The sequence below is a fragment of the Setaria viridis genome, chromosome 5 (assembly GCF_005286985.2).
Source record: "Setaria viridis chromosome 5, Setaria_viridis_v4.0, whole genome shotgun sequence".
In the NCBI taxonomy this organism is placed as follows: Eukaryota; Viridiplantae; Streptophyta; class Magnoliopsida; order Poales; family Poaceae; genus Setaria; species Setaria viridis.
The window spans coordinates 28,194,345-28,205,729 of NC_048267.2; the positions used below are offsets into that span (position 1 = coordinate 28,194,345).

Below are 11,385 nucleotides of genomic sequence, written 5' to 3' on the forward strand. Positions count from 1 at the left end.
ATCTTCTTCGGTTCTTCCTCCGTGAACACTGGCTGCTGCAACTGCAGTTACACGATCACTGCTCAGCAAGTTGGAGAGTCTACCGCACAGCGAAATTCCGTGGAGACATTTTTTTTCTTTGGAAAAGAAAAAGGTTTCATACTTTTTATCGGTAAGTTTCATACTTTTATTGAAAACGTACAAAAGTTTCGTTGCCCCTTGTTCGATTTGAAGGGGATTGAGGGGACGATCCCCTCCAATCCTCTAATTCCCTTGGGAATGGGATTAACCGAATAAGACTTTATTCTTGCAGGAAAGGTCCAACTCTTACAAGTTCACAAAAGCACTACATCCACGTCTAAACACACGATTTCTCTCCTTCGCCACTTGTTCGTCCAGATTTCTCCAGTTACCTGCGTTCGGTTGGATTCAGTAACATACGCCATTTCTGCAGACACGAAAACCATCTATACAGCACTTCAAAGGGAGAAGTTGGAAGAAAAAAATTCTATCGACATCTTTTCTTCTTGTCGTCCAAATAGTCCAAGCAGTTTGGGAAGCCAATCGTACAAAAAATTTCAATTCGAGGAGCATCTTATTTCTCCACTGTTTTTTCATTCTCTTCCTAGTCACCAAGTATATTCCACACATGGATGTACTTGTATATCTCCCAGATTTTCCCAACATCCATGGAACCTTCTCTCTGTTACTGCCATGCAAATGAGCTGTTTAGAAAGCATAGGCAGTAGCAATCTGACATTGTGACGAAACAGCAAAGGCACTCGATGCACTAAATTTCTGGTTCCATGATTCGTTAGAACGACGGTATATGGTTTACACTCTCCGAGAAGCTCTCCGTGCCTTTGACAGGTACCAGCTACAGCTGGTCAGGGCAGCAGGAGGCTCAACTCTTTACAAGGCTTTGTTAGCCTCTTCTAATATTTCTACTACATGCTTGAAATGTAAAATTACAAAATATTTCTACCATTTACATGATACCTACTTTTAACTGATTTGCAGTGGATGCTACCCAGTAACCGTGATGTGCATCCTCTGACAATAAATGAATGCAAAATTACGAATGGCCTGGGCCTCCCGCTCTCATCTCTTCTGGAAGTTGAACTTCATGATAGCGAAACTAAAAAGGAACGCGAAGAAAAAGGCCAGGGCAACGTGCACCACTGCGACGACCCACAGGAAGTCGTGACGGAAGCCAAAGTAATCTGTGACGAACTGCGCCACGGTTTGTTTCTTCTCCCCAACCCCAACTTCGAGTTCCTGTTGGATGTCACCAAACTGGGAGGCGACCAATCCATACAGCGTCCACGCGACCGGGCAGACCCAGCTGTACCACCTCCACCAGACAGGAATTTTCTGAAGAAAAAGTCGAGTGCGCAGTGAGTCATACGAAAATTGGCAAAGTGCCAAACTCTACAAACAGTAAGGAGTGAAAAAAAGGAAAATGCAAAGCCAACAGGTGAATGACTTACAGGTCGAGGGATCAGATATCCTGAGAAGAGGTTCCACACGTTATAGAACGCTGATGAGATGATAGCCGCTATGCTTTCATTCGGAGTCAAACCAACCGCCATCATCCCATAGAACGTGAAGTAGAGCAGCGTAAAGTACATGAAGAACAGGTACCAGAGGAACTTGGCAACAGTCCACTCAAATCCAATCATCGAATAGACCAGCACACCATATATCAGAGTCTGGACAAAGACGTACGGGAATTCAATCACAACCTACAAAAGGATGAAACAAAGTTGTTAGGTTCTCGGGTCAAATGAATCCTAGTTAGACTTCAAGGGCGTTTCATCCTTTTCATCCGTGCACTGTAATTAGAAAAGCAAGGACTGTTAAGATAAATTACCTGTCCAAATGCATATGGGAAAGCTGAATACATGCCAGCTGCTCTTTCTCGGTAGAAGACTGTTCGCTCCACCACCACCACTGGTTGAACAGAACCACCGTTCTGAACTCCAATATATAGAACTGCAGCATACATTGATCCCATGGCATTGAACAGATCCTGTTGTCTTCTACTGCACCAAGATACGAGTAAGGCATTAGAATATATACTACACAAAGTGGCTGCTATTGCCTGATAAACGATGGCAAAGAGAAAAACAAGCTAGAAGGTGTACGTTTTTGAACCAAGGTCCCAGAACATGGTTCCAAACATGAGTGCAATGACGATGGTGAAGAGTAGTCTAACTGCTGTGTAAGATGGGTTCCTCCAATATGATAACTTCTGCTTCCACAAGCAAGCTAGGCATTGAGTAAGGAACGATCTTGAGTACTGCGTAGGGAAGTTAATATCACTAGAGCCAGGAGGTGGTGTGCTCAGCTCCTCTATGAGTTCCTTGTTCCTTCTGAAATAACAGAAACGAAAAGCGGTGATTAGAGTTGTCATCCAAAGGCACCTATCCTCTGCTGTAGTTCTGAGTGGCATGCAGGGAGGCTTACTGGTATAATTCTGATTGCTTGTAGATTTCGCAGAAATCAACCCCGAGCATCTCCTCCTGGGCACTAGATGACACTTCCAACATCCAAGTTGCTGGGTTATATCCGTCAGTTATCTTACTAACACCTTCAATTCCCTGAACAAATGAATTGGAATTCAGATCACGTGATTTAGCAGGCAATAAGTGTTGCAACATGCAGCAATAACAGTTAATTTTACTTGTACTCACCTCAAAGTATTCAATCAGTTGAGAGGAATTCTGGCCCACTGGACCAACATATATCTCTTCACCTCCCCTCTTCATTAGGAAAAGCTGTAATTGAAACATAATTATTACAAGTCAATATATGCCCTTGTTTACTAATGAAAGTAAAATATACAAAATACAACAACAAAACTAATCGGTTACCTCATCGAATGCCTCAAATATGTCAATGCTTGGCTGGTGGATGGTGCAAACAACAGTCCTGCCAGTGTTGACAGTGTTCCTTACAGTCCTCATCACAATTGCAGCTGCACGAGCATCAAGACCAGAAGTTGGCTCATCCATGAAAATTATCGATGGGTTGGCAACAAGCTCCACAGCAATAGTTAGCCTCTTGCGTTGCTCCGTTGACAGGCCACTCACTCCAGGAAGTCCAACAAGTGCACCCCTCAATGATGTGAGCTCTACAAGATCCATGACCTCCTCGATGAACATCTGTTATCACAAGTCAGCAGATAAGGTCTCCAATCAGCTGAGAATAAACTTCAAGCTTGATTGTTTGCTTATATTTGTAAATTTAACAAACCTTTCTTGTTTCTAAATTAACATCTGAAGGAAGGCGCAGCCATGCAGAAAATAATAGTGACTCGTATACTGTTACATGTGGTGAATGAATATCATTTTGCTCACAGTATCCTGATACGCGTGCAAAGGTCTCTTGTTTCTTTGGATAGCCTGAGATGGTGATATCTCCCTCAATATAGCCTCCAGTTTTTCTGCCTGCTAATACATCCATCAGAGTAGTCTTTCCGGCTCCACTAACACCCATCAATGCAGTAAGGACTCCTGGCCTAAAAGAACCACTAACACCCTTCAAAAGCAGCAGGCGGTCTTCTATTACGCCTTGTGCTTTCATTGCCTGTGTGAAAATCAATATGATCAGGTAAAAGATGTTGAGGGAATTTGTATTTGAACTATAGAAAGGAATATTACCTCTGGCATGTCGACTGAGTATCTAATGTCGTTAAAGGTAAGTGACAAAGGTGCAAATGGGAGTACCATCCCCTTCCTGTTATGACTAGAATCCTCACTGGTAGCCACAGAGTTTTGGCCAACACTGTTGGACAACTCCAATTCCTGCCTCTTAGATTTCTTTTTCTTTTGTCCCTCTATGGCTTCACCAGTTAAGTTGGCATGTTTTTCTTTCAATTCCTCTTCAGACAGTGATCCGTGAGAGTCAGCGAACGCTGTCAGAAAGGGCACGTAGCTACAGTTAGTACCATTTAACTCACAGATGCTGATTTGTTATTTTGGGTGCTATAAAATATATATATATATATATATATATATATATATATATATATATATATGTGCCTTATGAATGTGTACTTACGACTCAAAACTGAAAGAGCTACAGTGTAGAGCAAGTTGAAGAGGAGTGTGTATCCAATCAAGGCACCAAGGCCAATCCAGTACCACTTAGCTTCAGTAAAGATGCCACGAGACTTGAGAACATCAATTCCCAAGGTTGTTCCGTTTTGAATCTGTTTCAAGCAAATGCATGTTGGTTTTCAATTCTTCAGTTTCTTATTCTACTGCTAGTCAAGATATGGGATACTTACTTGGCTCCAACTGCGCCCCAAAAATTCATTTGTTGAAATAGCATTCTGTGCATACGATAGAGGAGAGATCCAGTAACCCCAAATCCACCATTTCTTGATATTAGCTGGGAAAGAAGAAGATAGATAAGAATAAATGTATAGACAACAACAACCCTTAATAGCACTGGTGTCAAGTAAAGATAGTATCATTTTTAGGTTATCACGGCCAGTTCAGTTACTCACGTCTTGCAAGGACATAGCCACCCAGTGTTTGGAAAGCCAACAGTGCTAAGGGCCCAAAGGTGTGAGACACAACCATGTCTCTTCCAATTCCAGCAATGAAGCGGAAAAGTGCAGATGACATCTGATTGAGTGCGAGGAGCAGCAGATACTGCTTAAAGAACCTGAGCACAAGCAATCATTCAGACTTCATAAATAAATGTGTTTATCATGAAAATGTTCGAATTGATTATTTCTAGTTAGAAAAGAATTAAGTGTCGTGACAGCCGAAAGGAGCATATATTTCGTGGATTCTCAGGCATAAGACAAAGTGTTTGAGTGCATCTTACCTGCCCACACTGGGATCAAATCCGACAACAAAGTATGTGATGAAAACATAAATCCCAACTTCCAAAAATGTGATAGGGATCTGAAGAATCCATGATGGTATGGTGTAGGCCCATGCAGGGAAGAAGAGAAGATCCCTCTGCTTGAAGAAAACAGGCAGTTTCATGACAGTCATGGCAAGCTCTGCGAAACCATTGAACATGATTGTATCGAGGGCAAAGAAAAGCGCTCCCATGTAGATGCTTCCATAAACAAAATTATGCTTCATTTCGGTACGGAAAAATGTGGTCATTACGATAAATGCCATAAGAGTAAGCTGCAACAATAAAGGAAAAGGCTCAGTTTGTTGGCATCTAATATTCATCTTAATAATCAAAGTGAGAATAATTAAATATTTGAACTTACATTAACAGCCTTGAAAATGTACATAAATGCGTTCCTCTTCATGAGTAGAAGTTCCCTATCAATAGTGGCCTTGAGCAACTCCATCCTGTTGACACCATACTTTGAAGTAGCTAGAGCAGCAGGGTGGCTCCGGGTCCTATCAAACGGCTCTGAAAGTTCATTTTGTATGGACCGGCCCACGTGGAATGTACGGAATGCATCTGCAAATTTCTTCACAGGCACAAAACGGTATGGCCTGTCCTGCCTATACCAGTACTGCCCCTGGTCTTTGCTTGAAGTCACCTTTTGAATACATTAAACATATCAGTGCACTTCATCGTTAAGAATCAAAATCATAAGATGACATGAGTTATAGATCATGCACATACTTCCTGCAAGAAGTCAGCAACACCCTTTCTGGCAGGGCATCTGAAGCCCATGAACTCAAAGAACTCAAGCACATGTTCTCGGGGGCCCTGGTACACAACATGTCCATCAGAGAGGAGTATTATGTCATCGAACAAGTTGTATGTTTCAGGCGCTGGCTGGAGCAAGGAAATGACTGCAGTTCCGCCAAGGATGTGGATAGTCTGCCTAAGGGAATTCACAATCTGGTATGTGGTTGAGCTGTCCAGTCCAGTGGATATCTCATCCATGAACAGAGCTCTTGCCGGACCAACAAGCATTTCACCTAAGCATTGAAGACATGTCAGAAGGTCAGAATGTGTATTCTAGCTTTCTTTTTTTTGGCAGAATAAAAAAAAGTCGAGTGCTATGAGGGGATGAAACACTCGGGCATGCTCTAGACAGCCCCGTTGATAATTTCCATACCTGTTGTGACACGCTTCCGTTGACCACCAGAAATACCCCTCATCATCTCATTTCCTACCACTGTGTCAGCACAGGCCTCCAATCCTAATATCTGCAGGTATATAACCGAGCAGCAGGCATCAGATTTGAATCACGTGACCACAAAAACTATCATTGTGTTACAGCTAGATCCACAGCTAGCAAAATGTACCTTCAGTATGTAATCTGTAACAATACTTGATTCTTGTCCACCCATAGCTGAAGCCTACAGGAGTTAAAATAAAGAACCAACTGTTACCTACTTGGTTACTTGCAAATAAATAGGTATAATAATATATCGAATTACAGATAACAGCCTTACCTTCATATACACATCGATATCGTGATCTGGCTTGATGTTCGCTGCCTTTTCCCTTCTGGCCAACTCAGTGAGCATTTCTAAACCAAGGTGAACAACAAAGTTTAGGGCATAACCCATTGAATGTTGTCAAACAAGCCAATGCTCATGTGCGTTGCATACCGTATCTAGTGCCAACACCTTGGCAACGCGCCGAGAATTGCAATGTCTCCCTCACGGTCATCTCCCCGATGTGGAGATCGTGCTGGCTGATGTACGCGGCAGTCCTCTCGGGGACAAACTCGTTCATCCCGTGCCCGTTGTAGGTGACCTTCCCCGAGACCTTGAGGTCTTTGTCGAGCTTCCCGGCCAGCGCCAGGAGCAAGGTGGTCTTGCCCGACCCGGGGGGGCCCAGCAGCAGAGTCATCCTCCGGGGCTTGACGATCCCGCTGACGTCGTGGAGGACGGTCATAGGCTGCTTCCTGCTCGGGAAGATGTGGAGCGCGTTCCCGATGGACTGGAGGGAAAGAAAAAAAAACATCCATTTTAGCATGCTCAGGCCTCAGGCACATGAATTAGCTTCTCCAATGAGTAATCACGAACTCGCGGCAGTTAAGCGACAAGGGTGCGAGTACTTGAGCACGCGCGCCAGACGCTCGACGAAATGCCGCAGAGCCGCGGGGCCGCGGCGCGGGGAGCTGACGTCATGATGGCGATCCTCGCGGTGTGGATGGAGGAGGTGCGGGGGGTGGTGCGATGCGAGGCAAGGCGCCGCTGGTAGGGGTAGCGCCGGCGGCCGCGGCGGCTAAGGGTGGTGGTTGGTGGCGGATGGCGGGAGAGGTCGGGTGGAATGTCCGTTTCTTTCCCTTTCCAAATTTTTAAGCGGAAAAAGGCAGTTGGTTAGTTAGGGAGAAAAAAAGCCATGTGGGCCTGGTCTGTCGTTGGACTGGTTCTCGCAAAAGATTGGGCCTTTGCTGGGCTCCACCAAATCTGCTCCCTTTTTTCTTGTTGCCTTTTTAATCAAACTATATAAAACCAAAGAAATTTCAAGCTGCTGCTTCCACCAAGAGAGAAAAAAAAATGTTCGCTGGCTACGGCCAGGTTCGCTTGATGCAGGTAGCTAGCTGCAGGAAGCCGAAATGTTGGAACGGCTCAACGCCTCAACCCGTGGTTGGTGCCGTCAGTCGACACCCAAACCAGCTAGCTCGATCGCGTGCTAACTGCTAAGTTGAGTAACTCAATGCGACCTATGTTACTATCCTGCAGTCGCCTTCGTTCACACGAGGCAAATCTCTCGTCGACCATTCGACCCGTGTACCAGGCCCAAGCCAGCCGGAAATGGTCACAGCCTCACAGGTCACTCGTCACCTACCCCTAAGCTATCGAGTAAAGAACGCAACTTGCTGCTAGCAAGAGAACCCAAGAAAAATCATCCTCCTCCCCAGCTGCCTGTTTTCCCCGCTCCGGCCGGCGTCGCTGTCGAGCACGCCAAGTAGCAACCATAAAGAAATCAACCGGGCTACGTTTTGCTGTGTAGCTCTGCCATGACCGTGACACATGCATGCATCTCTATATCCGACCGACAAATAATAACTTGTTATTAAGAAAATAAAACTGAGAAAAAAAAGAGAAGAGAAGGTCCAGTGTGATGGATCACCTCGATGGTGTTGGTGACGGAGTTGATGAGCGTGGGGAGCCCGCGGTCGCCGACGTGCACCTGGGCCTCGACCTCGAGGTTCTCGTAGCGCACCTCGATGGTGGGGTAGTCGATGCCGACGCGGTCCATGCGCTCCTTGAGCTTGAGGAGGAATCGCTCGTGGTCGTCGTCGGCGGCGCGGACGAGGCGCTCGATGAGGGCGCGCGACTCCCGGGCGCCGAGCCGCCCCACGTCCACCTCCACCTTCTCGCCGTCCTCGTCCAGCGCCAGGATGCCCCGCCGCACCCGGTCGTACGTCGGCAGCCGCTCCAGCGCCGCCCACCGCAGGGCCTCCTCGTCGTCCTCCTCGTCGTGGAACCGCGACGACTGCCGCGAGAACACGTCGTCGCCGCGCCGCCATAGCGAGCTGTCCCGACGCAGGCTCGTCACCCGGTGGATCTCCCGATCCATGGCTCTAGCGTAGACTACTGCTTGCTGCTGCTACCTCTCCGATCAATTCTTGCTTCGGTTCCTGAAAGCTCGGTCGATCGATCAGAGTAATTAATTGAGCTTGAACAACAACTCCGTGGTCGGAGCTGTCAGCCTTTGGCTGCGTGTGTGTGCTGAGCTTGCCGGAGGAAGGAGAAGCCGCTATATATACGGAGGCCGTGGCTGCGAAGTTGGTGAGGACCAGAGGGAGGGAGCGCGCCCTTTATCTTTCCTTGACCCTTGACCGATCCCTCACACAGAGACTTGTTAAGTATTTCCTGCTACTAGGACATTGCTATTCTAGCTTGGACTCGGCATGGGCTGCGGCGGATTTGATTTCATTATTGATTGGCCGTTGCAATTCGCGCGCGTGTTTATAACTCTGGCGGGCCGCGGGAGCTTCCTGGCATCAACCGGGGAGCTTGTCTTTGTCCGGGCTGCTCGGAGAGGCGGTCAACAATCAACATGCAGCCCCCCCGTGGGACCCACACTGACAGAGGAACTGCTTCGTTCGGGGCTGCTTCCTTCTCTTGAGAATGTGGTCCTGTTCAATTCAGCGGTAGGTGGTGGCCTGATGGGATACCCCTGATGCTGATGTGGCCGGTCGACTGGCTGCTCATCCAAGGCTTGAATAAAAATCCTATCCTATTGCTGCTCCGTTGTTTGCTAATCGTAGCTGTAGCTGAACAAATCCCTGTCAGCTAGGATCAAGGGGTATGCGCTATGGACCGTCGGATCGGAGATCCGACGGCTCTCGGCGGTGCTACTGGAGTCGACTTGTGTGTATGTCGACACGAATGTTGACCACACGAGCATTGACTGGTCAGTGTGATCGTGATCGTTTAGTATTAAGATTTATCTTGTGTGAGCCAATTTCGTTTGTGTTGAAATTGCTTGCTTGCTCGCGTTGGGTTTATTCAGGTTGCTGTTTATTGTGTCGCTTTCGAGTTCAGAAAATGTTTAACATTATCTGGACTTCTTTCTGTTATGTATGTCTCTTAGCAAAGGTTGCGGTCCAATTCGAATATTACAATAGCAATTTTCATGCGTCATTTTTCTCAGTTTCTAGCTTGCTTGTTTGTATATATTGTATATACGGACAGACCATTGTTGTGCAGCTGCTCCAAAGTACAGTCCGGTGTCACTTTCTTGGGGAACTGGCTAGCTAGGACGATTTAAATTTTAAGCCTAAGGGAATAGTACAGCATAGCATGTACCTGCACTTAATTACCATGTCCATTTCCAAACGCACGCATGTTTTTCTCAAGTATTCACCGTCTCAATCTTTTATTGTTGCCCGGTGGCTTCTCAGTAACGAGTGGGCTTCACCGCAGCTGTCCTTTTAACGTCCTTTCATATCCTATTATCTTTCTCAGGATTATTGTATTCTAGGAAAAAAGAAGTTTAGCATTGTTCCAAAGGAGTAGGTGTTGACAGTTTCGTGCCCTCTGATGAAAGGCTTTGAGTCTAATTCCCTAGCTAGCTAAAAGGAATTAATTAATTAACAATGTTTGTGTACATATAATCGAGTCAAATGTTTGAATTCCTTCGCTGATGACCAGGAAACTGCTTACCTTTGAGCTTCTCTTTTTCGCGTTCAGCTTGTATGATTGATTCAAATCGGTTATTTGATCGATTCAGTTTAGTTATTTGATTTCATCCACTGTAAACCTGCCCTCATGTTTGACTCTGATGATTTGGATATCACGCAACGACATGGTGATGTATGTATACGAGTTGTAGGAAAATAAGGTGCTGTTATATTTAAGTGCGAGGAACTCGCCATTTCTAACTTAGGTTGCTTAAAATTGTTGATTTGTCCCCTGGACTTGACAAAAATCGCTTGACCGATGATTTCATATCATTTCTTGGTTACTTGACCGAATTCCAGGTGATTTGAATCACCTTATGTTTTGCTTGCGAGTTGAAGTATTCAGTTGAGTAAAATTGGTAAAAGGACATAGTAGTGTTATCACATTACGTGGAATTCCGAAGGGAAGCGTTTGACGCCGAAATTCTATAATATGTTGGTTGGACATAAAAACTGGTCATAAACCGCAATCTTCATACATTGATGAAAGGTACTAAAGTGTTCTTGCCTAGTCCACTCAGTGTTCGAGTATACTATCGCACCATGCAACACACTTCATTCCAGACCAATTTTTTACTGATTTCAATTTCTATGTATATTCTTTTGGTGAAATTGTAGGAACACTGTTGATTTTCACCGGTTTGGGAAACTGAGGGTTGGAACATGATAAGATCCCACAGTCCCACAGTGCACAATCCAACCTAACACCAGGTAAGATCCAATGCATGTGAAGGTAAATTAGGGGGTGTCATGTCACATCAAATATTCGGAGGCTAATTGGAAGGACTAAACATGAGCTAATTATTAAACTAATTACATAGATGGAGGCTAATTCACGAGACGAATCTATTAAGCCTAATTAATCCATCATTAGTGCATGTTTACTGTAGCATCATATTATCAAATCATGGACTAATTAGGCTTAATAGATTCATCTCGCAAATTAGTCTCCATCTGTGCAACTGGTTTTATAATTAACCTATATTTAATACTCCTAATTAGTATCTAAACATTCGATGAGATAGAAATTTTAGGAGGTGCTAAAGAAACAAACAACCCCTTACTCAACGTTCCTATCTTCGACAGCTACCTCCTTAATAGTTCCGTGATATCTCCTTCTAACTTCAGCAATCCCTATCACACAGAACAATAATTCATGCAGACGACACCCATAGCAGCCAATGTGTGTATGTAACTCGCTCTTTCTCTGACGCACGAGCTTTGAATTGAGAAGAAGGGCCGTGCTGACAGAAGTGCCACTTGAGGTGTCGTTTCTGACAAGATGACGACCATCCTCGATTTAACTTCGTCCAGTGGCC

The 11,385-nt window shown here is 45.2% G+C and overlaps 1 protein-coding gene across 1 annotated transcript; it reads right to left on the minus strand.

Annotated features, from left to right (window-relative positions):
- Positions 1-765: 765 nt before the first annotated feature.
- LOC117856821 (ABC transporter G family member 37) lies at positions 766-8,803 on the minus strand. The gene is made up of 20 exons (XM_034739237.2): positions 8,008-8,803; positions 6,534-6,867; positions 6,375-6,451; positions 6,225-6,278; positions 6,035-6,125; positions 5,593-5,894; positions 5,225-5,506; positions 4,822-5,135; positions 4,496-4,656; positions 4,274-4,377; positions 4,045-4,195; positions 3,645-3,898; positions 3,238-3,570; positions 2,856-3,146; positions 2,676-2,759; positions 2,449-2,582; positions 2,127-2,354; positions 1,853-2,024; positions 1,470-1,724; positions 766-1,353 (listed from the first exon to the last, which is right to left on the minus strand). Exons 1-20 carry the CDS (start codon positions 8,455-8,457, stop codon positions 1,081-1,083), a joined length of 4,344 nt encoding a protein of 1,447 aa, XP_034595128.1. The 5' UTR covers positions 8,458-8,803; the 3' UTR covers positions 766-1,080.
- Positions 8,804-11,385: the final 2,582 nt, after the last annotated feature.